A 26544-nucleotide genomic window follows, 5' to 3' on the forward strand; every position below is an offset into this window, starting at 1 on the left:
CCAAAAATTATTTTTCTTTCAAGAAAATAAAGTCTACCTTCTCAATGTACTAATTTTAAAAACTTTCTAAAAGGGATTCAATTTTTATAATTAATTATAGCATTTACAAGAAAAATGTCTTCCACAACAAAAGTCCCGCACGTAAGATATTGTTGAAAAACAGATAGTATAGTTGGTAAATTGGGAATCTTGAGTTGCAATACCCTTCACATGTTTTACGATATATGGTGGCCCTCGTTCTACTGTACACCACCAAATCGTAATTAACGGGCGCCTATAAAATTAATATAGAATTAAAATTTGGCTTATACCACATTTTTGTCAAATGGCTTTCTTTTCCTCTTCTTTCTTATCCAAACTTTAATAATTCAAACCTTTTTGTGGCTTCAGATTTTCACTATAATTTATACGCGACTGTGTGACCCCACTGTAGCTGTCAGCATCCCCCAGCCCTTCTCCAAATTTGGAAGCCACTTTGTGAATTTTCATTCATGCAAGAGATTTATAATGAAAAAAATCAACTTTTTTTTTTTTGTATTTTGACGTTTGTGGAAGTAAAAAAGAAAGGGCTTGGAAGCGTTCAAAACCTATTTCGTCGCCAAATTTCAAGAACCCATTTCTGAATTTTCCTTCATGCAAGAATATAACTGAGTGAAAAAAAAGATTATTCCCACCATTTCGTTTCCTGTTTTCTAGCTCTTGAAAGTGATGATAAAGAAAATGGAAGCATGAAGATACAATCTTTATCAAACTGTCGAACTCAAATTCCGGTGCAGTTTCCGTACTGAGGTTTATCCTTGAATCCCAGAAGCAGAGGCATGAGTATAACAATGGATAACTTCACGCGGAGTGAAACCATCACGCTGGAACACGCTTCTTCCGGGTCATTCTCCCAAATCCCACCAAAAACACCCAACAGAAACTCGGGGGATGTAGATTTTAACGATGTTTTTGGGGGTCCACCGAGGCGGTATGCGACGCAAGAAGCGAGAGTTAAGTACAGCTTCGGCGAAATAGTGGTTTCTGAAGATGACGGAAGCTCATCAGCATGGAATGAGCGAAAGGAAAAGCATGTTTTTAGAACTGATAACGCGGGAAGAAGTCGATACCCGAGTGACGATTTCTTTGACGATATATTTAGAGGTGACGAATGTTATGGTTCACCGCGAAGTTTTGATCGAGATATTGTGATTGCATGTAGCCCGAGTCTAAGGATCACGAGCCCGGTCTCTAAAACTGAGTTTTTGGGTACTTCACTCCCGCCTCAGTTAAGGTAATTAGAATTCATTTCAGTCTGTTTCTGGTTATTAAAATAAATATGTGAAGCACACGTGTACTTGTGGCTTTGAATCACAATTACTGTAACTTTGAGTAGCCTCTAAAAAATTCCAACGGTTGTGGTGATTTTTGAGCTTGACTGCTTGATCATACTCAAACGCATGGAGGAACTCAAGACTCTATAAATATCAACCGCGATCGAGATTTGACGATGCATTACTTGTCAAATATTTAGAATATGAAAGAATAAAGAGTAAAAAGCTGATTTAAATAGTATTACAAATAATATGTGTGTATAAATCACATATATAATCTGGCTGAAGTAACTTGATGAGCACTCGAGCCTCATTAAAGAGTGTTCGCGGGGCCGGCTCGAATGCCTACATAACATACAACTACTGGAAAATCTTGATGGGGATGTGGTACGGCGGTCTAGATGTTTTTGCTTGTGAGGTGGGTAGGTGACTATCTATCTGCCCCTCAATATTTGTGTGGTAATACTTACAAGTGGGTTATATTTCCATCAGTCGTATATTGTAGTTACATATAGTGGTTTCTTTCTGTACTCCTTATTATGACATAGTTAATATATTTACTTGTAATGCTTCCCTTTTTTTAGCCTTACCTCCAAGTCGACGGCCGCTAGGTTTTCTCCTCATGCTCCTGAGAATCATGGTCAGTTTAAGATGGACGGTACTGCAAATCAATTAAATAGCTCTCGCTCTTCAAGTTCTTCATCTAGATTTTATCATAGAAGTCCCTTGGCTTCTTTTAGTAGCGAGGATTCGTCATCCACTGTGACATCTGATATGAAAGACAATGTTGAAAACTTTAAAAAGGACAACAGAAGTGCAGAATCTCTTACTGCTGACAGTCAGTTTCATTTCTCAATATACAAATGGGCTGGCAAAGGAGTTCCAATGCTCACGCCTCTCGTTGACAGGAAAATTTTTAAAAAGACAAGTAAAAACGATAGGTTTGCTAACTCTAGTGGAAAGATTAAGGGTGATTTTACCCGTAGCAAATCGTCAACCGTGATGAGTCAAGACATATCAGCAGATATAGACCCGGAATCATTGAAAACAAAGAGTGGGAGTGAAGAAGATTGTAGAAGCGAGAAAAAGACGAGAGAGCTGCAGTACTCTGTTGAAGCACCTTATGATATTTTAGAGTCTAAAATCCAAAGAATTGCGAAACACTGTGTTGTTTCTGGGGAGACTGCTCGAGATACGAAAACAGAAGCAGTGAAGTCAAGTGATGATATTATAAAGTAAACGAAGTTGAAAACAAAGTGCTTGTCAAGCCTGAAGCAAAGCCTCTTCGTGCATTTCTTGTTGATGAGGTCAAGCAACAAGGTGATTGTATTTGGATTTCATATCAAAATGTATATCCGTATTTATATTTACTAAAGCTGATATTTAACTCAAGCTTTCAGGGAACATCGTAGAAATTAAAGAGAAGGAGACTGGAGCTCCAAAAGTAGAGATAACTAATGTTTATGACAGTAAAATTGTCAAGAAAACTGAAGAACAAATTTATTCTAACAGTGAAGATATAGCCAAATCAAACTTGAAAGGAGCAGTTGAAAATTCTTCGTCAAATCTTGGTAGAAGTGGTGCCAAGGGCAAGGTGAAAGAGTTCGTTCAGATTTTTAACCATGAAGCTGATTCAAGGCCTAAACCTGATATTCCTATGAGGAGTTGCAGTCACAGATGTAGAGGTGCAGGCACTGATCAGAAAGAGAATGAAGTTAATGAATCAAAAGTGAAAGAAAAAGTTGAATCAAATGATGTAGAGAAAAATCCTGATGTCTCGCTTAAGGTACAACTCACTTTTGTTTTTTAAAGAATTTACTTTGGAGATCAAGTTGCAGCACATGATTGATGTTTTTTTGGTTTAAAAACAGTTTGTGTCTTATAATGGTGGTTGTGAAACACTGGTTGCGTTTTCATGTTGTTTTCAGGTAGAGAAAAATCTGAACAAGGATGAAGCACGACTGAAACCTCGAACAAATAACCCAAGTTTTCGAAGTAACTACCTTTTTCCATTTTGTAGAATCTTATTTGTCAGGCTAATATTGTTGAAAATTACAAATCAAATTAGGACATGAGGAATGCTTTCTTCATTTCTGTCAAATAAAGTTTATATTATTAACATTCGGAAAAGTTAATTGCTCTTTGTTTTCTTTGAAATTTGTGGTAAGTTACGAGGTTTGCAATCTGTAATCATATAGATGCTTTGTATTTTTTCAGAGTCATTTCGAAGGGATTCTAAGGTATCTGTGGAAAATGCAGACGATCCTTTTGAAGACTACTTCTCGGTATAATTTATCGATTCCCCATACTTGTATTTAACTTCAAATGTCTTCTAATTGATCTATAATATAATTAAGTAGACAGATTTTTATGTTGATAGTATATCTTTTGTGAAATAAACCATTAAAGCATTGGATTTTGATAATTTGTCCTTGACTGTCATGTTTTCACAGGTTCAAGAATTATCTCCAGATCATGAAACAGTTACACAAAGAGATGAAGTTTCCGAGGAGATGAAAGTAAGTTCCTTGTCTCGACTTTGCTTTTGAATGCTTAAACTTAAATTCTATCTCAATGGTCTTTTATCAATGCATGCAGGCTATAGATGCTAAAATTCGTCAATGGGCAGTTGGGAAGAAAGGAAACATCCGCTCTCTGCTTTCAACTCTCCAGTTTGTAAGTATTCTTTGCAATCCTAATCCCAACTGCAGTGTGCTTTTATTGAAACAAAGTCTGGTACCTTGCCCTGTACGAGCCATGAGTTTCTTGAGCAGAAATAGTCGAAAAGACCGTCTCCTCTTGCCATTGAGGGACCGTTAAAAATCCGGAGTTTCTAATACATAGTCTCACAGGTTCTTTGGCCTGGAAATGGATGGAAACCGGTTGCCCTTGTTGATTTAATAGAAGCAAATGCAGTGAAGAGAGCGTACCAGAAAGCTTTACTTCGCCTACATCCAGATAAGCTTCAGCAAAACAGTGCTGCTTCTAATCAAAAGTACATAGCGGAAAAAGTTTTTGACCTTCTTCAGGTACTGTCATAGTTGGCAACTCTCTAAGCAGCAACAGACCAACCACTAGTCTCAATGTAGAAACTAATTTGTTTTAAAAAAAATCGGCCCTTTCTCCTGTTGATATTAGAGCAATTGATTAAGTACTGTCAGTTCTATCTGATAGATTGAATCACAATTAGAACTAATAAATAGGGAATGAAGGAAAAATAAAAAGCAATGCTAATTCTATGTTTATCTCTGTGACGGTAAAAAGTGTACAAGATTAGTGACATTGGGATATATTTTTAAAAATGGTAAAAAGTTGTACAGTTTTCTTTAAATATTTTCGAGTACACATGAAGAGTTGTCTTATTTTCATGCAGGAAGCATGGGACCATTTCAATACTCTAGCACCTCTTTAACCAAGTTAAAAGGGGTGCATATGGTGGGAATGGAGGCGCTATTCAATAAAAAATTCTCAGTGAGTTCTGTGCAGATGAAACTGAGGATTTGTGCAGATGAAGACTTTATTTCACATGGCAAAAATATTACATATTTATTCAATCATGAAATGCATATATAGTTAAACTGTAGGATATTGAGTGTGAAAATTCTGTCTTTGCTTTGTTTTCACAGAGTTCCGTAATTAGAGACCACATAAGCATTACATTGTTCTTAAAGTTCAAATTTTTTTTTTTCCCGTATAAAATTGGGCGAGAATCTTTTATGAGGCATTCTTCTTCTAAACATTTAGACAACGGCAAAAATGAAGTAATCATTTACCAATCATATTTACATATATATTTGTAAAATAATAAGAAAATATATTTGTATAATAAAAAAAGGACGGTACAAAAGGGTAAAAAAATTATTTGAAAATATAAACAACAGAACCATTATTAAAAAAAAATATATAAATCAAACACTACCTATTAACCAACTGCAATCCGAAATATGATTTCATCTTGTTACTAGCTGTCCTCTGCTGTTGAGCTTGCCATTATTATACAACACTAAAGCTATTTCTCCAATAATCGCTGGCAAGATTTCACGAAGGCTTTTAATTTTAGAGACAACACCACAAGTAGCTGTATCTCTTCATTACAAAGCTGGTAATTTTTTTTTTTAGGTTCAACACATTTTCTTAACTCAAACTTATTTTAATGCTTTAAAAAGAAATTTGACTCGTTTTCAAATTTTTAACCTACTTCTACGTTTAATTCAACGAAGGGATTAGACAAAATGTATTTTATATCACAATATTAATTAGTACTGTCGAATTTGGTGAAATCAAATCCAAAGTTTAAAAGTATAAGAATATTGCGTTTTGGATCTCATCATGTAAATCTTTGGTAGAAATACTATGTGACTTGGTGCCCCTTGGGGTATGATGAATTTAATGTAGGACCATGTCAATATTTATGTGTATTTGCTCACTATTTTCTGATGTCTTGTTCATTTCTGGTTTATGACAAATTGCAAGAGCTTGGTATGTGATGATACAAATTTTTTTTTTATCTCGGGTTCGATCTGGAGAGCGAGGCTTCAAATCGTCACAACTAATTGGGTCGGGTCGGATTCCTAGGCTCTGCACAAATAGAAACAATGTGAGGGGGCGCCGGAGAGTGATCCGGCGTGACCCCTCCGATGTTTAAGTCAATCCAGAGAGCAAACTTAAGTGCGTGATATGATAGTGTTAAGTGAATAAGGGAGTGTCAATGAATCAAATCGTACGCCAAGACCCGGTATTTATAAGGGGATGGTGAGCTTTCCTGGTAGAGCTCCTTTGGAGATACGATCCTCGTTTGGGATAAGGAATTTCAAACACTAGAACTCTAGCTCGATGGCGGCTATGACTCTATCCTTATCTTGTCTCGATTTACCCGTATCCCGCATTTATCGGGCCCCTATCCCTTGATGAACATATATTCGCATTTCTCCTCCATAACAGGATCCGGGATTCCCGACCCCTGAGTGGGCTCGAGATTGTGGGCTAGGAACTGTGGGCTTGGCTTCCTATCCTTTCGATGGGCTGTGGGTCATTCGGAGGTGGGCTGGATCCGCCTAGACGAGCTAAATCCAGGGGCATCAGTATGGACTAGCATTGTTAATTAATCTCAACAAATTTTTTAAGAATTTTTCATCATTCTATTGGATTAATTTCAACAAATCATTCTATTGAAGCAAATGACCGTATGCAGGTTGCTTTAGAATTAAAACAGAATTAAAATAAACATAGTTAAAAATATATATATAATTTCGAGCAAATTTTCAGTTCTATTTCAGTAGAAATTGACGAATGCCCAAAAAACAAAGAATCCCACAAAGGTTAAAGGAAAAAAGAGAACTCTCTCTCTGTAGTTCATTGTGGTGTTCTCTCATTCATTGGCATGTCATTTACTGTCTTGTTTCGCTGCTTTTGTCAGTGTAACTTTATTCTCAAGATCAGTAAACGAGATTAAAAAAGGGGGTAATAAGAGAAGGCTCGAATTTTATTCTTCCAACTATTTGCGGTCAAATATGAATAAAAAGCCCATGTCTTTAAAAAGAATTATAAACAAAAAGCAGAGAGATAATTGTTTTGCGTTGTGTCAGTTTCTCCTTTAACTTCCAAAACTTAGGGTCTCTTCGTAGACAATTCTCTCTGTACTTTTTATTCTTCTTTTATCTTTTAGTGCTAGACTAACTAGCTTCTGGTACTACAATTTGTTTAGGATTAAAGGGTGATTTTGTTAGTGAGTTCAAGGAATTTGTTTGCATTTTCCAGTGGTTCTTTATCCTGGGATTGTCAGAAAACAATGAATGTACGCTATTAATGTAGGGAGAGAAAGAGACACTTGTGCTAATTAATTAATCTCCTGGTGCTCTCTCTCAATTTCACACACTAAAATTACATTCTTTTTGTACAGAGATTTAATTCAATGTCTGAAGAAGCTGAAAGGTGGAATCTTTAGCCTGCCCACCAATGCCATTTCCACTTAAATCCGTGAGTCTCGCTGCCTGAAGCTTTGTTTTTCTTTTTCTCGAGTTTCTGTTATTTGGGCAAAAGTTTGGGTTTTTTCCCCTTAATAGTGGGAGCAGTTCATTTTCCCCCTTTTGGTTGTGTAGTTAGGTAGATTTATGTGGTAATTGATTGAGCCCTGATCTGCTTTTTCACGACTTTGTTGAATGTTCTATTTCTTGATTTTTATTATGTACTTTGCTGCGAAGGGTGGAAGTAGAGAACAAGATCTGATAAGATTGTGGGCTCGTTAGAAAATCTGAATCTGATTTCATGACTTCTGGTCGGTGTCTTGGACTTAAGTCACTAAATTCCCTCGTGCCCAGGAATGAACATTTGGAGCGTGAATTTTACAAATGACGCCAACAGAATGGGTGGCCCAACTATGGGCACTCCAACACATAACGGTGGAATCCGAGCTCTGATACCGTATTAAGATAGATTGAAACTTGAACTTAACTCGACCCCAAAAGCTAGTTCAAGGGGGGAAGATTGTCTAAGTCCATATATGCAACTTCCAGGTATTTTATCCAATCGATATGGGGACAACTAACAAAAATCGCATCAAATATTAATTTTCTAAAATTTCTGGTTTTGCTATTGTAATCTACTTGAGAAGTTTTATATTATTATTTCTCCTGGAGAAGTTTTTTTTCTTGTTCGAATTCATAGATTTGAACCCTTTGTCCTTGTTCAACTAAGTCTAACTGAGATATCACGAATCATATTTAGAAAAGCAAGGTTTTATGGTGTTTAGTGCCTGACTTGAAATTGATTATCCATTTGCAAAATATACTCAGAAGCATCATAATGCAATACATTTGAGAGATTAGATGACGAAAAGGTGTGGTAGTTTATCTGTATCTGAAAGTGTTACCTTGAAAAGATAATTATCTGGTAACAGACAAACATAGAGTACCCAGTTCTATGTGATTTTCAAGTAATAAGGACTCGGATTCATGTGATCTTGAATTAATTATTTCGACATGTCTGTGGTGAGTTGGAGATATGAGAGGTTTATTATTGTTTATGTCTCTATTATTCACCGGTGAAAAAATTTTCTTCCAATCGATAGATGATTTGTTGTGTACTGGAAATCGATAGAAAATTTAATGACGGTTAAAAACAGAGAGAAATAATCAACCCCCCTTTTATTTTTATTTTTGTTCAGTTACCCAGTGCGTTTGCATTACCTTGAGAAACCTGAATGTTCACCTACGCTGTTGCTTCTTAACTTTGTACTCTTATGTTTAACCCAGACGCCTCAGATGCTACAGGGTCTTGTTTGGTGTTCAGTTGCCCTATAGATACGTCATGACATTGGGGTTGAAGAAAAGGTGGAAATCCATAGTCCCCCTCCATGTTTCGGGCAAATCAGCTCAGCGTTTCTGTTTGTTTTCGAAAGTGAAGTCAGATGACGATGGTGCCAAAAATACTCCTGTTTATCTCAACGTATATGACTTGACACCCATCAATGGCTATGTTTACTGGGCCGGCCTTGGCATTTTCCACTCTGGAGTAGACGGTAACTTTTATCATATATTTTTTGTGACTACTTGTTTCTGGTTTGTGACTATTTGTTTCTAGTTCTTATTTCTCGTTTGTCTTGTGTAACTTCGTTTAATTCACGAATTAGAATTTTAATGTTATGTTAAGTGTGAAAACTTGGTAGATCCTCGATCCCTTGACAAAGAACCAACCCTTTTGCGTGCTTTACAGTTCATGGTGTAGAGTATGCTTTTGGTGCTCACGATTATCCATCGAGCGGTGTCTTTGAAGTTGAGCCTCGACAATGCCCTGGATTTAAGTTCAGGAAGTCCATATCCATCGGTACTACATCAATGAATGCTTCTCAGGTTCGAGAGTTCATGGAACGTCAAGCTGCAAGTTACAATGGTGACTCATATCACTTGATTGTAAAGAACTGCAACCATTTTTGCAAAGACACGTGTTACAAGTTGACAGGGCAAAGAATTCCAAAATGGGTAAATCGACTTGCGAAATTAGGTGATTTTCTTCCGCAGATCGCTTTAGTTATGTTATTCAATAATCCACGATGCGTTCTAGTGCATATTTGGCTAATGCATAATTTACGTTTGTCCTTGATTGAAATCAAGAATTGCTAGATTTTCTATCTTCTACCCTCACGCGATGTTCCAGCTCGGACCCTTATAAGGGCCTCCCACCTAGAAGTTTTGTCTTAATCTTAGTCATTTTGGCATTCGAATGAAAGAAAATGATATTTTATGATTTGTTTTTTTAAATGCAAAATTTAAGCCCCCTTTAGTCCGTCTTAACCCATCGAAATCCTAGGTTCTTTCCTGCATGCATCTTGGTGGCTAATTTTGTTCTGTCAACCCAGGTTCAATCTTCAACTGCGTACTACCTGAAGCCCTTAAAATTACAGCTGTGCAACATGATCCCAAACACCGAGCATTCGACGACAGCGAGAAGAGAAGGCTAAGAAGTACTTTCAGCTGTCTCTCATCCATCTCATCGAGGCAAAGGCAATTGTCTACTTCTTCATTGTTACTACAATCTCCTTTAAAAGGATGCTTACCACCTTGGGAATTGAAAAGGTCTTCAAATGGTTCAATCAAGGAAAGGTAAGAGGAGAGATGGCTTCGTATCATATCCTTGCTTTTGAAATATCTGAAAAGGAACAAAATGGGTCAGTGTCTTGAGCTTGTTGATGTTTTCTGTGTTACATTCAAGAAAAATGTAGCAAAAATGCGATCTTGGAGGGAATAATCTGTGAATTATGGTGCGCTCTTTTGTACCCTCCCTCCTCGGTGATTGTTTCTGATATTCCATCTTTACTGAGTATTCTTGTGTTAGCAGTATATGTTATAAATCGACTACTCCAAAACAAAGTATCATTAATCACGCTTGTGCTGTTCATATGCTGCTTTCTGTTGTCCACTGCTTGATTTTGTGTCAACTCTAAATACACACTGATTCAGTATATAATCATAAAATTTGCTTGAAAACCACATCAGAAACTGCTACTGATAAGAGAATACACAATCAAGAAATGTACGTTTATGCGCTCAATCTATCTTCACAATGGGTAGCGTATGCTACATTCCTCAAAGAATATGCGATCTCAAACTTATAATTAAACTAAAAAACATATATAAATCCTCTACAAGGCTTCAAGACAATTTCTGAAGCAGGAAGCCGTTTAATACCTTACGGTGTCAACTAATACAACAAATCAAAAAAGGCTAGGAAAAGGATCTCTTTATTAGAAGATTGGTGTCAACTAATACAAGTAGCCAAAAAAGGAACCCATTTAAATCCTTATGGTTTCACATTCTGGTTCCCACACTTATTATTTGAACTTCAAACTTTCAGCAAGAAACCCAATTCTTGTGAGAACTAATAAGAGCCGAGAGCAGGCCAGCGGCTGATACCAGCACAGGCGATGATAGCCTGCCACTGCCATCTCTAATATCAGCCAAAGACATCAATCCATCTGCCAAATCTTGAACCACAAAAAGCCTCTTCATGAGCTTCTTCTCTCAATTTCCTAAGCTTTCACTGCTCCTCCCCACAGGCAATCCCCCTCAACATCGCCAAAGCAATGATTACCACCAAACACTTCTCTTCCACATCAAGCGTCCAGAATTCTCGCACTTTCAAGCTTATACTACCAAAATACCCCACAAATTCGCACCAGGCACTCCATTTCTGCAATGCGGGCAGGTGCCCTTTATCAATCAGCCCAGATTTTTCCAACCACACAAACTGTTCGATGAAATAATACAAGCCCTCACCACCATATGCGATAACGGAAAGAATCAAGTTCAAGCGAGTAGTGAAACTGGTCGAACGCAAAGTGTTGACATCTTGAACGAATTTACCCACACGAAACGCCTTGCGGCTGACGCCTACGCTCGATTCGAAGGACTTGAGGCGAGTGACGAGGGGTTGCTGCTTGAGGATGGACGAGGCGAGGATGATCTTGGAGGCGTAGCGCGAGATTTTCAGCAATTTATCGACCCCATCTCGCTTGGCTAGGTAGATTTCGAGATGGGTTAAGAAGTCTCTGTTGTTTGAGCTAGGCTTCACTGGGATCATATGGTTTTGAGGGTGAGGATTTGGAGCTGAGATTCGGATCCCATAGGAAGAACTTTTGAGGAGAAATCATTCATTCATTCCTTAATTACTTCATTTACTTGATGTGTGTTAAATTAAGCATTTCAAAAGAATTTTTTTTGCATAAAATTTATTTTTTATACATTTAATCTAATATAATTAATATTTTCATCATATATCATAGGCAAAATTTTCCATAAATTAAATATGTATTATCTTTTATTTTTTAGTGATACATGTAATTTTATTATCAAATATATAATATTTTTTAGATTTTCTAAGTGTTTTTCATCAATTTCGTAGTTTGAAAATGTTTCAGAAATTAAATCCAAACATTTAGTTTAATATAATTAAAATATTTCAGAAATTAAATCCAAACAACACACAATTTAAAGACAAATTAGAAAATTCACAATACAAAAAATTGTCTTTTATTCATACTTTTATAGAGAGAATATATAATTAACAAAACGACCTTAATTAAATTTTTTTTTAAAGATACACTAGAGAATGTTAGTTTTCGAAACAAAAGATTGACCAATGTCATTTATTAAAACCTTTCTTTAATTAAATACAAACAACACACAATTTAAATACAAATTAGAAAATTCACGGTGAAAAAACTTGATCTTTCAGTTCACATTTTTATAGGTAAAAAAAAAAGATGCAGGTAAAATTTATCACTGATTAAAGTTTATAATTGAACCCAAGCCGCTTATATTTATTTTTGTTGACAAACAAAGTGAGAAAGAACAATCATGCATCAAGCACTACATGTGACAGAATCCCTTGCATTAAGCTCTAGCAAAAGAAAAAATCAAACCAAATATTTAAAGATAATAATAACAATAATGATAAGGATATGCCCCTAACCCTACATCCAGACAGCAATAAAAACGACCTCCTAATTTCAACAAAGCATACACCCAAAATTGTAAAAAAATGTTGGCCAAAGTTACTTTAATATATGAATAGACAAATGAAGCAAAATACATGAAATTAAATAAATATTAAAAGGTGATGCGTACTTCTTTTCTATGATGTGAAAATGTGGTAAAATGTTAATCTTTAGATCATCAATCAACTTCAAAAAAAAAAAAAATTTGTGCGAAACATATGATTTAATGATATAAAAATAAGAAAAAAACACTTACTAACCTGGAAAACGAAAAGTCTATTTATTCAGATACGAAAGAAGCATCAATTCAGAGAATATTCTGTCCTCACGTCTGTTTTCTTGGGGTATGTATAATGGAGTAAAAGATAATATGCAGGATCCAACTCAAAAATTATAATAAAAATAGAGTCTCGAAATTATATTTAGAACTTATATTTTTAAACAAAGCTGCCTTGTGCGTCCTACTCTATGGTATTGAAAAATCTAATGATGTAAAAAATAGCATAATCATTAATTCCAACTACATAACAAAAATAGTACGTAGCAAATATGAATAAATTCACCATTGATTAATAAAATAACCATCAAAATGCTCAGCTGTGGATGAATCAACCAGTCTACAACAAATAACATAGTTCTTGATCACAATGGGAGAAAGAACATAAACATAATATATATAATGCTTAACATAATATATATAATGCTTACTAGGCCCCAAAGCAATTTATATAGGAAAAATAATTACTAATAATTGAAAAATAGAATAAAAGAGTGAACAGAAGACAACTGAAAAAACCAATCCAATCTCGAACCCAAAACTCATTCAAGCTCCAATCCTTTTGCAATGGCAAGCTATTCTTATTTCCAATTCGTCATCTTTCACCATGGATGTGTACTTCTGAAGAAATTATACTGCTTTTGCATGCTCATAGTTACACAGGCAGATGGACCCAATGCCAAATTCGAGAGTTTTTTAGCCGATGATTTAATTTCGCGTATTCCCACTACCTAGTGTGAGCTCAAGATCATCCATTCCAACCTCATGAATCATCTCCCCTTCCCATGGCTTCACTGCCATATTCTCCAAGCCAAAATCTATGCCCTTTCCCTTGTCTGATGCTGCATTCTTGGAAGGAACTTGCTGAACAGCAGGGTTTACAAGGTTAAAAGTTGGTGAAGTTGGAACGACATTAACTGCATTAGCATATGCTTGAAAGTTCATCCATTTCAAGGAATCTATAGTTGAGGTGTCCGAGAACTCGTCGCACTCAGGTATAGTAGTTGGTGTAAAACGATGAGCACGAGTTGGACTGGCTGGGGCAGATGCAGCAAAGAAAGGGATATTAAACGCAGACATGGATTCTTTAGCAAGAGTTTCCAAAGTGAAAGTTTGTTTTGGGATTCTTGTAGGGGAGGAAAGAGGTGGGGTGACGGGAGCACTGTTTGATATTCGGAGAGATGGAAGAGCAGTAGGGAGTGAATTAAGGAGGAAGGCGAATGGGTGAGGAGGAGCATTGCCATCATGGCGAGATGGGCTGGGGAATGAGGAGGAAGATGGGCTCGGTTGATACGAAGGAATTGGACTAGCAAAATACGAAGATGGAGGGCTTGGATTTCTTGAAGAACACGGGGTAATATTAGTTGAGGTCCCACCGATTTCCATTGGACATGGCTTGCATCCCTGTACATAATTGATGCATAAACTCAGATTCTCCAGAAATTTGCCATTTGACGAACTTCACAGACAAAAATGACCATACAAAGAAGAGTACAATTGATGCAAATGAGGCAGTAGAGAAAAATCTGATCATAATTTAATGAAGTCTTTTTCCACAAATATTCGCGAAAGTATAATTAGCTATCAAGATATCAGGAAACTAACAAGATTAATTTTTTCGGCTGAATTTGTAGACAATTTTCAGAAACCAAGGGCAAATGCAACAACACGAGAACAGCAGATCAGGATAGAGTTTTTCTTTTTTCTCACGTGAATTCTAAAACAGTGGATTACAGAAAATAGACAAGTAGATCCACTTGTAAACATGTATATCCCCTGTCACAGATTAATAGGAAGAAAAAGTAGCAAAAAAATAGCTAGAAATAATAATAAAGAAAACACCAATCTCGATCCAAACATAGAAAACAGGCATCCATCTTGAAGGCACAGATCTCACAAATCCAAGGATACCCCATTAAAAACCCTAGAAATCACCTTCAACAGGAAAGATCCAGACATAAAAACAGCACCCCAGATTCCAAAAAAAGAAAATTAAGTTACTTAACCTTGCGATAAGTTGTGCCATCAGGCTCAACGACCCAACCAGCTTCAGCACAAAGAGCTTTGAGCACTTCATTATTGTCACAGTGCTTAGGCAGATCATAATTCCCCTGTGCCCTTAACCCCGAATAAATCTTGGCCGCCATTGCTCTCCTCCGCCTCTCTCGTCTCCTATTATTCTCTCTTTCTCTCCAAGATGGCTTCCTCCTCCCTGCTCCATCACCCCCACCACCGCCATCCCGGCAGCCTCCGCCACTTCCACCGGCTCCTCCAGCTGCCGACGAAGATGCCGACGATCCTCCGGCCTCCCACATCATTTTCAGGAATTCTCCTTCCCAAAAATGCAGCCTTTAGTCTATTTGATTATATATATAATAATAATAATAATAGGAGGATTGTAGGATAGAATGTAGAGCAGTCACGAGGAGTACGCTTCTCCCCTGCTTTCCCCGAGTGTGGAAGAATCTGTGTTTATGTGTTAAAGGGTTTCTACAAAATTAATTAATTATAACAATAATAAAACATAAATGTGCATGCATTATTGAGAGCAAGTTTAAACTGTAAATGCGGTACACTGAAACTTTTGTGCCAGCCTGGACCCACTTCAGTTGCACACCAATGGTCTCAAAGACATTTTTTTTATTTATATTTGTAATTTTAGTTTTTATTTTTTTTAAATAATTGATCAAAGAAAAAAATAAAAAAATTTCAGGTTATTATTTTATTCTCGCAACTCAATTATCATGTTGTGGCAAAAGAGGTTTAGTACAGTTTCGGGCCAGAAGGGTTGTCTCCTCGATCATTGAACCGGTCAACAAGCCAATGGGATATTGCCACGTCACCAGGGTGGTAGCCAAAGCCTTTTTGTATTTGTCATCTCTGTCCCGAAAATTATATTTTCACGCCATAAGATAAGTTCGTATTACATCGGTTTTCTGAAAAAATCCGTTTAAACTCTGCTTAAGTACGTTTAAACTTGAAGCTCGACAAAAACGTTCAGTTCCGAAGAAAAACGGAAAAAAAAAGTTAAACTGTTATTTGACCGAAATAAACGTAATCAAGATATTTAATTAAATGTGCTTAAACACAATTAATCATATCTATTTATTTTTAAATTTTTTATTTTGAAGGTATATAATTTTATTTTAAAATAATAAATTAGGTTTATAATTTAGATGTTTGTTTTTTAATTTTAATTATGATTAAACATGTCTGATAATGATTTGACAAATATTTAGCATTTTTTAATGTGATCTAGTTGCAAAAACAAATAAAGATTGCAATTTTGAGATTTTTTTGCTTTTATAAATATGAGAATTAATACATTAGACTTAAATTTATCATATTTACGTATTAATTTATCTATTTATTGGTTTGAGATAATTACACTTACACAAAAAATAAATAACATTTTTTCACGCTTAAGACTATGTTAATCTCGCTTAAGCTTGAAAAGTTTGAAGCTCGACATCCGCGCTTCAGAGCGATTCACGTTTTTTAGAACCTTGTATTATATACCCTGTTTGATTGTATCTTATCGCAGTTATGATAATACAGACCTATATAAATGAATGTATTACTTGCATTATTTATTATATTATATTATTATTAAAATATAGGATTATTTTTTGGGGAAAAAAACATGCATTGAAATAAAAAAGACAAAAGAAACGATGGAAGTGGCAACCGAAACAAGAGAACAATTTGCATTTCAACGTTTGTGTTCATATTGGAAAAGCACTTGAGATTTACAACCAATTATTGATAACACTAACATGCATGAATATCAACTATCACTTCTTGGCCTCATTGTCAAATCTTTCTCGATCACATCCCCACATGCCTTCCAAGGGCGGATGTATATTAGGGTCTGGGTTGAGCTCCAGCCCCACCTAATTTTTTTTAAAAAAATTAAATATAGGGTTTATTTTAAAAATTTTATTGATCAGCCTCAAAATCCAATCTATTTTTTCTCTTTTTTTTTCACTTGTCTCATACCTAATCTCTATTATTTTTTTTCAAATTATCATAATTTTCATTATTTCAAATGGTCGTAACTTCGTCATCGATCGCCATTTTTCAAAATCGATTGTAAATTCGGAAAACCAACAGCATAAGCTTTCTTTTAATACGAAAATTTCAAAGTTTTTTTGTCGTCTTGAAATCAGCAGTCGATTGTCGATTTTTAATGTTGATTATTTATTATTTAGATGTTTAGATGCTATAGAAAATATCAATGCGAATTTATGGAATTTTGTAGGAATTTTTGAAAAATTCGGAATTATGTAAATAAGATTTTCGAACTTATAAGGCTGTAAAAATTTTATATTTAAATATATTATGCCTTAAGATTGTCAAATGTTAACTTCGCAATTGTTTTGAAATAATTATAATTGTTCGATGTTTATTGGATTAACAACGGAACGAGCATTTTCAGCAATGAAACTTGTTAAAACAGCTCTTCGTAACAAAATGGAAGCAGAGTTTTTCGGAGATTCTATGGTAATCTACATCGAACGAGATTTGGTTGAAAAAATTGATAACAATTTAATAATTAATGAGTTTTATTCTAAAAAAAATCGAAGAGCACAACTTCAGTAGTGTTTTAGCTCCATGTTTTTGAAGGTATTAAATATTAAATACTCTTGTTCAATGTTTTCATGAAGTCAATGTTTATATTTTTTTATTTAATTATTTATTTTATTAAATACCATATGGGACGGAGCCAGCCCCGGGTAATTTTGAATTCGGGCTCCGCCCCTGCTTCCAACCATAGCATGCATGTCCAAATGCTAGTAGAATTATGTAGCATGACAGCACGGCCGAAGTTCCAAGTTTACGGTGATTTTGAGGCCACGATTACCCCAGTCGCATAAAAATGTTACAAAATAATATTTTTAGAAGACAAACTAAAAGAATCGTCCCTCCAAAATAGATTAATCCACCCCATCTCACTCCATTTTGTCACCACCTTTATATGGGATTCCTGAATCAGCCCTGACCCCGACTGCGACCCCGTTTATACCACAAGAAGAACATAGCATAAAGGAGAGATTTTGAGAGAATTATTTCCGATCAAAAATGATTGTAAGATTGAAGTAAGGAACCTTTGTGTATTATCAGGTACCAAACCGTCAATCAAACTGTAATAGGTAAACTCTCACATTCAACAAGCATGTGCTGATATAATAGACTCTAACCAGACTTCAAAAGTTATAGAGTAGTCTCAGGACAGTATCACGTTTAATGATGTTGAATTGATTGTGAACCAGCACAAAAGCCACAAATTATGAACATAAGAATTAAGATGAAAAATCCTAACGTAATAAAAATCTCAACCTAAAAAATCCTTTGGGATGAAAGCTGTTAGGAGAACTAATTTGCAAAAATCGAGTTCTCACGCCAAAGTTTATATGACTTGGTTCTAGTATTTTTAACTATCTAACTTTCTTTCACCACCAATATTGAAGCGATAAAAAAAGGCAGAGGAAAATCACTTGTCTTCTTTGAAAGAAAGGTCGCATAACCTCCAAGACAAGAAAAAGTCGTGCATGCCTCAATTTCTTCATTTTTATACGTAGTGGATGAAACTATCAGACATAGAAATGCTCCCAAAAAGCTTGATCTCCTCATCATTAACTACATAATTTAAAACATAAGGTTATGGGCGCAAGTTGATGACACCAATAAAAAAAGAACCGGCACGTAAAATTAGAATCTCGGAGGATGAAAATGCTAAAGTAAACATGGATGAAATAGAAAAATGAAAGCTAGAGAGTACTTGCACCCGCACAGAGGCAGAGAAATGAGAATTGCAATGCTTCAGCCGCAATAGGTCGTCCAGAAATGAGAGAAAATATATGGATTTTGTAAGACTGTGGATTACAATGTAAACTAAAAAGCCCCGAGCATTTTCAAAGGATGAGAGATACTCATTATTATAAATTATAAAATATTTAAATGAATAACAAGCAGTTAATTCTAAAGCAAGAGTAAAACCTAGACTTAATTCAAATTATCAAAAGCCAGCCGTTGATTTCAAAATTCAAGAAATTCCTTGTCTTTATTGGTAATACTTCTAAACTGCATGATGCTGAAATTCAAAATAACCATTACTTTCATGTAAACACGAGAATTAGACGAGGTAACCTGGAGTCATGAAGTAGAAGTTTAAACGGAAAAAAAAACATTTTCTCAAGTAAAAGCAAGCGGTAAATTTCTATCGATAGAATATGAATAAAATATATCGTGTAAACATCAAAATGGCTTTCGAGACTAGAACTTCAGAAACACGACGCCTTAATTGTAAAATCCACTTTTTTCCTGAGAACTCGAGGTCTTTGGAGGTGGACTAACCACATTTTCATGCTTTAACAAGTTGCAAACTATGAAATAAATACCTAAAACTATAACATCCGAGGTATATACTTACATCTATTGATGGTAATTGGACACTTCTAGTCGTACTCAAGATCGACGAAATATAAATATACTGCCCACGAGGTAACTTGACTTGGAAACTCGCGGCACTAATATCGAATTAGAAGCACATTTACCGAGAGCTTGTGGTGGGTACCCAACAACAATTATATACTGTAGTACCTGCAAAATTCAATCTCTAAACAATTTGATTTAACGCAATTAAAGCCAACAACAGAACCATCTACTGAGGAACCAATATAAGGAGATAAAAATTAAGCAGAAAACTCGTATAAAGAATTTTCAACAAATAATTAGATGCGCGATCGAAGCTACACCTGTTCGAGGAAAAATTTCGAACAAATTTCAGCTTGGGGATTTGAGATTTCAGAAGAAAGCTTTCCGAATGGAGCCTTTTCAATCGAGTGTTCTATACGAACTATTATACCACGTATCTGTCTTTTATTTAAAATCGCGTGTCTTCGATGCGAGTTTACCGCAGCTAGTTTTTAAAAAATACTGCAAAAATAAAAAGCTTAACACGCCGTTGCCGGGGATCGAACCCGGGTCACCCGCGTGACAGGCGGGAATACTCACCACTATACTACAACGACTTCTTGGTAGGGTCGTCAAAATAAGATATATTTAATCTAAATCTAATACATATCCAAACCAAAAAGGTATAGCGTCAGGTTAACCATTGAGAACTTTATTGTTAATTAAAATAAAATATTAATCTACTAATAAATTATAAAGTGGTGAAAATAGTGGGAACGTCAAATGTCTCTTCGGATGCATGATGAATGTGGGCTTCCATTATCTCGGGAATTTCGATCGATAATCCCACATGAAAATTATGTATGATCAAATCTGGACTATTCTCCTGTGACTGAGGTAACTACCCCCATTATCCCAGGTATCAAACATTTGACCAGTTTAGATTACTAGTTTGACTATTTTTTTTTTTATATAGATATTGGTATTTAACTAATTTTTTTTAGGATAATATTTAATTGATTTTTGGTCAAATAAAAATATTTTATTTTATTTTATTATAACGATGAAATAAATTCGAAACTCCATCCCCTACCAATTACATATACATCTTGGAAATGGAAAAATTTATAATATCGGTGTTTTTCTTGAACAAAAAACAATTTTCTTAATAATAATAATCTATAGATCATGACTTCGTTTAGACAAGTACTTATAAAATATTTTATAAAAATATGGTTTTGTATCTCTGTCTATTTGCGATTTTGGTAATCCCTGTTGTCAAAGTCCATTTTAGTTAACTATATTAACTTTTTCCGATGTAGTTCTGATGTTGCACATGCGCAGTACTGATTAGACACTGAAATGTATGGTGACACATCATGCATCTCTATGAAAAAAATAAAATTGCAAAAAAACAAAAAATCAAAATATGCAAGATCACTAAAACTGAAATTTTATAATATAAAGTATGAAAATCGAAAATAAATCAGCATACAAGACAACAAAAACAAAATTGTTTTTTACAAATATTTTATAAAAGATTTAAAAGTTGTTTAAAAATAAAGATGTATTTTGAAAGTTGTTCTATAAAAACATTTTTATAGTTAATATTTTAAAAAATAAATTATAGTTAAAAATAATTAAGAAACTGATTGGACAACTATTATATAAAACTATTTTAATTCTCATTTAACTCATGTTTTTATTTTTAAAACGTCAAAAAACAACTTTCAATTTTTTTAAAAAAAATTATATTTCGAGAACATTTTAAAAAAAATAATCTAAAACGTTTTTGTAAATCTTATCAAAATACATGCTTTAATTTTTTTCGTTTATAAAACACTGATAAATTTTTTAAAGACATGTCCAATATTATTGAAACTTGACGCATGAATTAGAGAAAAATAAATAAAACTCGACCATGAGAATCAAATTTCAAATGAAATCAAGAAGGTAATAAAATCCCCAATTGGTAACAGTATTTTAATATCTTTTAATAAATACTATATATATTATTAAGTGTGAGACCCTTAGAGTAATTACTTTATAGGACACCAAAATATTTAATTTCATAATTACCCTTATTACCCTATTAAAAACCTCTTCAAGTCACTTCATATTTTACATCGAAAAAATTTAAACAAAACTTCTCGTTTAAATCGAACCGCTCTTCTAAATTAAAAATAATTTTGAGATAATTGTTTAGTATCATCTGATCAAATTTAAAAATAATAATAATACATGTAACGCGTGTGCATCTTTTACTAGTATACAGAATAAAATAACACCTTATACTAATCATACAAAGTCATGATATAATTTTTTGTTTGCCTAAAATATCATCTATATTATAAAACTAACTACATGTTTTTACTATCTTTTACTATATATAATGCAAGATCACACAGTTATAATAGCTCAACACTTTATAATAAGGTTTGAAATGATGGTATAATATTGGATTTGCTTAAAATACGCTTAAGTACAATGCATTCGATTAATTTCTTAAATGAACACTGTTTTTTCATATATGCAATTAATAATTCACACAATCTGTGTTAGAAATATACTGTTTTAGTCTTTGCTCTTTAATATCAAAAATCATTTTTATCAAAATATTTTTAAAATATATAATATATCTGTACTTCTATACTATTTTATTAAGTTTGAGATCCTTAGAGTAATTAATTTTGGTGTCATGGTCTGTTTTAATAATTATTTATATTAATAAAATGTTAAAATTTTAATGTAAGTTATATGTAGTTCAACGGACCAAATCATTGGTTTTTGGGTTTATGTCATAGGTTCAATTCTCACTTAGGTTATTTTTTTATTCTTTTATTTTTCGATTTATTTTTTAATTTATATATCAAAATTACAGTGTAGTCTCTCACTATTTCTTATAATTATATTTTGATCATCATTTAAATATAAATCAAATAAATTATAAATAAATTATAAAAAATATTATACAAGCACGCAACGCGTGCGTCGGTGCACCAGTATTATGTTATACACGTGGTTAGTTATTGTTAAACATTTTTAGCTATCACCATTCAATATTCTCATAATTCACAAAATTATCCTCCTAAGACGTTTTTGAAACGACAAATCAAAGAAATATGTCTTGGAATATCAATAAATAAGGTGAATTGATGTTTTTGTTTGAAAATAAATTGATTGAAATGCTCTATCAGTTATCCTGACAATGCCGTCATTAATGGCGTCAGCAAGCGGTCGGGTGATTGCGTCAGCAAACCCAGTGAATTCGCGAGTGACTTCTTCATATGTGGGCTCCGTGTGGCATGGAATCTTTGTCTTTATCCTCACAGTCTGCGTAATCCAGCCACTAGTGGAGTGCCACGTACGAGGACGAGTAGGAGAAGAAACCCATTTTTATATGTTATTTCACCAAATGTAGGAGACTGGACTGGACTGTGAGCTTGGCCTTGGGCAAACATGTCAGCCCCTTAGCTTATAAAAACCCGAACAGCAAGCCCCTATAAGTAGAACCCTTATTCCAAATTCTCTCTTGATCAACCTAAATTTGAAATAGAGCTGAGTTTGTCTGACTCATGAAGTGAAGCAGAGCGATAGAGTTCACTTTCTGGGTATTTGAAAAGGTCCCTATTTTCATGATCTTGGTTTTGATTCTTATTTGGCTATTAATTAAGTTGTTTCCAAATTTGGGAATTGATGCTGTATTATCTCGGTGTTGATTTGATGTTTGATTGATCTTTTGTGCTTTGGATGAAGGGGTTGAAAACTCATTGTGGCTTTTATGGCACAGAATATTCTTGACTGGATGATATGTCTATTTATAACATTTCATTGGAAAATTTTAATTTTGGAAGTATGGGTCCTTTAAGACCTATAGTTTCAGTTCGATCAACTCACTGTGAATCTTTTTAACAGATGTGAACTCGAACTTGTGAATTTTTTCTTCTCAATTATCATAATCCGGACTCCATGCCCTTTATTTGTTCTCTTTGACCAACTAGCTCAAGAGTCGATTTTTTGGTTTATCTCTCATTCTTATTAATCTAGACTATGCACCATGCCTCTGTAGCATTTGGATTCCCATGTGTGATGTGTCCTCCAGCGCAGCCACCGTCATCTCCTGCTGAAATTGGTTTCTACTGGACTGATGAGCAAATATTTTTGTTCCTGGATGGATACACACCAGGACTCTGTCTCCCAAATAACGTGCTGGCAGGTTCAATCCCTTACCTGTACCGGCCCGCGGATTTACCAGGTTAACTTCAATTTTCATTCACTATTTCATTTTTTAGTCTTCAATCTTTTCAGCAAATTTTGGAGAACGAGTTAATTTGCTATCGACTATAGATCTGGATTTATTGGATGATCCTGATGATATAATTGGTGGGTACTATTGATTCAATTCCTCGGAACTTGATACTCAGTTATATATAATAAAACGGGCTTTTTTCCCGGATCCTTCGGTGTCCCTATCATATATATACATGTAGGTTTGAGCATATACAGTCATATGGATCGATTTCTTTGAGTTGAATGATGTGTTTTTATGGTAATTTCAATGTTAAGTAATGATACTGCCTCGTAAAGATCTGCGAACCATACATACTTGCTCACTGTTCTAAAGTTAAAATCCGCTTACTTCTGTTTTGTGTGGGGTACTTGCAGAAGGGATTTGGTACTTAGTACAGTCGAATGAGAAAAAAGAACCAGTTTTCGGATTCTGGAAGCTCAAAGGACAAGCTTGTGGGATATACTCGAACTCTGTGATAAATGGATGGCGCTCTACTCTAGAATATTACGAAGGTGAAGCCCCTCATGCTCAAAGAACAGATTGGGTTATGCAAGAGTATAGCATTAGTCAAAAGGAATTATTGTCTGAAAAAAATAACCCAGAGGTAGCTACTGCATAAAAAAATGATGCATATTCTTTATGGTGTGGCTTAGTTATATAAAGGTCAACCCGCAAATCACGTTGTTTGTTTGGTTGGCCATTTTGCAGGAGTTCACATTACTGTGTAGAGTCTTCCACTGCAACGGCAATCAAATAAACGAGACATACACCAAAGGCTGCAAAAACACCGTTGAATCACAGGATGTTAGTTCAAGGGCATCAATTATTCCAAAAACTGATAATAACTTACAGCAAGATTCTAAAAGTGAATCTAAGGTGGGCAGAATTACATTTGCTGTGGGTTATATTAGATAGAAACTGGATTCCTTTCTTAATGTACCCCTTAATTCTTTGCTCTTTGTTATATTCTGTATTTGGCAGGCAAACTCTTCTCCACAAGAAATCGCTGATTTCAATTGTTTCTTGAGAGAAGACTTCTTGGAATTGAATGATTTAGGAGGTCCTGAATCACATTCTTCGAGTTCACAGAACTCAAGCTGTCCTAGCAAGTTATCAGATGAATGTTTTGATTCGTTGGCCTTATTACGTGAACTTGAGGAAGGGGATGTTGCTGATACAGAGGGAAAGCATTTGACTTCTGGATACAGCATCGCCACATCAGTTAAATCAAATGATGTAATTATTGTTCCTCCCTCATCAGGTATGTCAGTATCTTTAGCATATAAAGCAGTAGCTTAGTTACTTATAAAGGTCACTTCTTTCACTTTGAATTTCTACCTAGGATCTATATTCACTGGCGCTGCAAATACTTCCAAAAATGAACCTGTAACAGACGAACACATGCTAGAGCATTCTACAAAAAGGGATGCATCGGAAACGAGAGATGAAAGCAATTCAAATTTCAGTGATGCAAACACACACGCACTTTTGAACCGGGTGAAGAAGGAGAATGATGCAGGCAGAAAGAAAATCAGGCTCAAGCAGTATTTCTGTTTCGCTTACTTTTAAGTCGATCGTCAACAAATCATACTGCAAAGAAGTAGGACATTCGGGTTTCCTTAGCATCTGGATAGGTGTTCAAAGAACAAGCAAATGAGATGTCAATGCTACCGTGTATTAGGGAGCAAGAATGTGTCTTTACCTTCTTGTAAAAAGCAGTTTACCCACTAAGGGAAACTGCAACTGTAACATCCATTTAGATTGTGCATCATCATTCGTAATGTAAAGTGTTACACAGCGTGATTTAGCTGAAACACACTTGAACTCTTGTCATTCTATGGCCCAGCCAGCCCGAGGCAACAAAATTGGCCTGTAATACTTGTGCCTGATTTAATTAAATATATACATAAAATCTCTTCCAGTTATTAAATGTCTTTTGTGTAGATAATCTTAAAATTAGTTCCGTCTAAGTTTAAATTTTTTTTAAAACTTTTTTTTTTAAAAAATTTAAGCAATCGTAATTGGTTTCTAAGTTACTTAGTTCCGTAATTCATTTGTCTCAATGATGTATTTTACTAAAATTTTAATTTCATAGGAAAATATAGTTTTTAAAAATTCGATGGTTTTTAAGTCGTATGCCTACAATATATGAGTGGGGTTGAACGTAATTGGGGCGCTTGCCAGCTAGAAAGTCAATTTGGTCGAATAAATAATCAACCTAGGATTGACTGTATTAAATGCGCTTAATGGTTCATTGAATACCTGTTTTAATTTTAATATAATATTACAATAATTTGATAGTATTATTACTTTCATATTGATTTCAAAATTTATTAAATGAATAATTGTAGTGATGCGATTTTATGCTTTTGGAGATATTATAATTTTATCAATTTGTCTATATAATTAATGTGTATGTATTATTTTTCCTATAAATAATTAATTTCATTAAAAAATAAATATATTTGCTCGGACTAAAATATGAATTGAAAATTCTATTTCCGGTTTTTTGTCATCTCATTTGAAAAAAAGCGAGATTTATCAATATTTTTTAATTTTACTTTGATATGATCGACTGATCATCTTATACAAAACACAATAAGAGGAAAACTCACCTGTGTATAATAGAAGGTATGATGTCAAATATTTATTTGTAACAAATTATAAATTCCCCATCAAATACGAGCACCAAGTTACTGAAGCAATTTTAAATAAGTATTTTGCCTTAACATAAACTAATTTCTTCCTTGAATTCTTGATTCTTGTCCCTACATTATATTCTGTAGACCAAATCCATAATTTAGTAATCCTTCCACGCGTTAATTCCTGTTACCATTGCAGTTGTTTAAATTCAAGAGCCCTTGCGAATGAATCAAGCACGAAATAATTCCACCAAAACATACAAATGAACTGGTTCTCACTTATTTAATATCTCTCTCTTTCTTCACTCCATGCATAAACACGCAGCAGAAATATGTAGGAAATGCAGCATCGAAAATTCGAAATGCACCAGCAGTGGAGAAACAAATGCATCTGAATCTTTTCTCTATGCATGTAATGGCGAATCCTCCTCTTGCCGAGCTTTTCTGGTCTTCACAGCAAGATCTCCATTCAACACAGTTCCGACCATTGCAACTCTCACATCATCTGACCAATCAGAAATCATGAAAACCGATAATGTCAAGCAGCATACAGTTTTCAAAACACTGCAAGAAGTTATAGTTCCAGTGAATTGTACATGTTCAGGTTGGTACTA

The 26544-nt window shown here is 34.6% G+C and overlaps 4 protein-coding genes, 1 non-coding gene and 1 pseudogene across 8 annotated transcripts; 3 read left to right on the forward strand and 3 right to left on the reverse strand.

Annotated features, from left to right (window-relative positions):
* The first annotated feature begins 489 nt into the window (after positions 1 to 489).
* Positions 490 to 5037, forward strand: LOC142532512 (J domain-containing protein required for chloroplast accumulation response 1-like). Its single transcript, XM_075638792.1, has 10 exons — positions 490 to 1273; positions 1898 to 2548; positions 2627 to 2633; positions 2707 to 3099; positions 3242 to 3308; positions 3531 to 3598; positions 3767 to 3832; positions 3912 to 3989; positions 4166 to 4342; positions 4687 to 5037. The coding sequence occupies exons 1-10, from the start codon at positions 819 to 821 to the stop codon at positions 4723 to 4725; spliced, it is 2001 nt and encodes a 666-aa protein (XP_075494907.1). The 5' UTR covers positions 490 to 818; the 3' UTR covers positions 4726 to 5037.
* Positions 5038 to 6904: 1867 nt separating this feature from the next.
* LOC142532546 (deSI-like protein At4g17486) lies at positions 6905 to 10205 on the forward strand. 3 transcript variants are annotated; one of them, XM_075638834.1, is made up of 6 exons: positions 6905 to 6925; positions 7018 to 7107; positions 7213 to 7289; positions 8564 to 8829; positions 9024 to 9311; positions 9667 to 10205. In XM_075638834.1, the coding sequence occupies exons 4-6, from the start codon at positions 8619 to 8621 to the stop codon at positions 9912 to 9914; spliced, it is 747 nt and encodes a 248-aa protein (XP_075494949.1). In that variant the 5' UTR covers positions 6905 to 6925; positions 7018 to 7107; positions 7213 to 7289; positions 8564 to 8618; the 3' UTR covers positions 9915 to 10205. The 3 variants fall into 3 exon arrangements, with proteins under 3 accessions (XP_075494949.1, XP_075494947.1, XP_075494948.1); XM_075638832.1 differs by lacking the exon at positions 6905 to 6925 and having other exon boundaries at positions 6932 to 7107; XM_075638833.1 differs by lacking the exons at positions 6905 to 6925; positions 7018 to 7107; positions 7213 to 7289 and adding an exon at positions 7804 to 7825.
* Positions 10206 to 10532: 327 nt separating this feature from the next.
* LOC142532547 (peroxisomal membrane protein 11A-like) lies at positions 10533 to 11477 on the reverse strand (annotated as a pseudogene).
* A 1376-nt stretch (positions 11478 to 12853) lies between these two features.
* On the reverse strand, positions 12854 to 15471 carry LOC142533159 (protein BRASSINAZOLE-RESISTANT 2-like). The gene is made up of 3 exons (XM_075639824.1): positions 15351 to 15471; positions 14587 to 15046; positions 12854 to 13984 (listed from the first exon to the last, which is right to left on the reverse strand). The coding sequence occupies exons 2-3, from the start codon at positions 14896 to 14898 to the stop codon at positions 13289 to 13291; spliced, it is 1008 nt and encodes a 335-aa protein (XP_075495939.1). The 5' UTR covers positions 14899 to 15046; positions 15351 to 15471; the 3' UTR covers positions 12854 to 13288.
* Positions 15472 to 19542: 4071 nt separating this feature from the next.
* TRNAD-GUC (transfer RNA aspartic acid (anticodon GUC)) lies at positions 19543 to 19614 on the reverse strand. Its single transcript has one exon. It is a non-coding gene; the product is annotated as a tRNA-Asp (tRNA).
* Positions 19615 to 22237: 2623 nt separating this feature from the next.
* On the forward strand, positions 22238 to 25207 carry LOC142533692 (uncharacterized). 2 transcript variants are annotated; one of them, XM_075640548.1, is made up of 6 exons: positions 22238 to 22620; positions 23045 to 23252; positions 23663 to 23892; positions 23997 to 24164; positions 24270 to 24549; positions 24631 to 25207. In XM_075640548.1, exons 2-6 carry the CDS (start codon positions 23048 to 23050, stop codon positions 24855 to 24857), a joined length of 1110 nt encoding a protein of 369 aa, XP_075496663.1. In that variant the 5' UTR covers positions 22238 to 22620; positions 23045 to 23047; the 3' UTR covers positions 24858 to 25207. The 2 variants fall into 2 exon arrangements, with proteins under 2 accessions (XP_075496663.1, XP_075496664.1); XM_075640549.1 differs by having other exon boundaries at positions 22246 to 22620; positions 23067 to 23252.
* Positions 25208 to 26544: the final 1337 nt, after the last annotated feature.

Source organism: Primulina tabacum, chromosome 18 (assembly GCF_025594145.1).
Source record: "Primulina tabacum isolate GXHZ01 chromosome 18, ASM2559414v2, whole genome shotgun sequence".
NCBI classification, from domain to species: domain Eukaryota; kingdom Viridiplantae; phylum Streptophyta; class Magnoliopsida; order Lamiales; family Gesneriaceae; genus Primulina; species Primulina tabacum.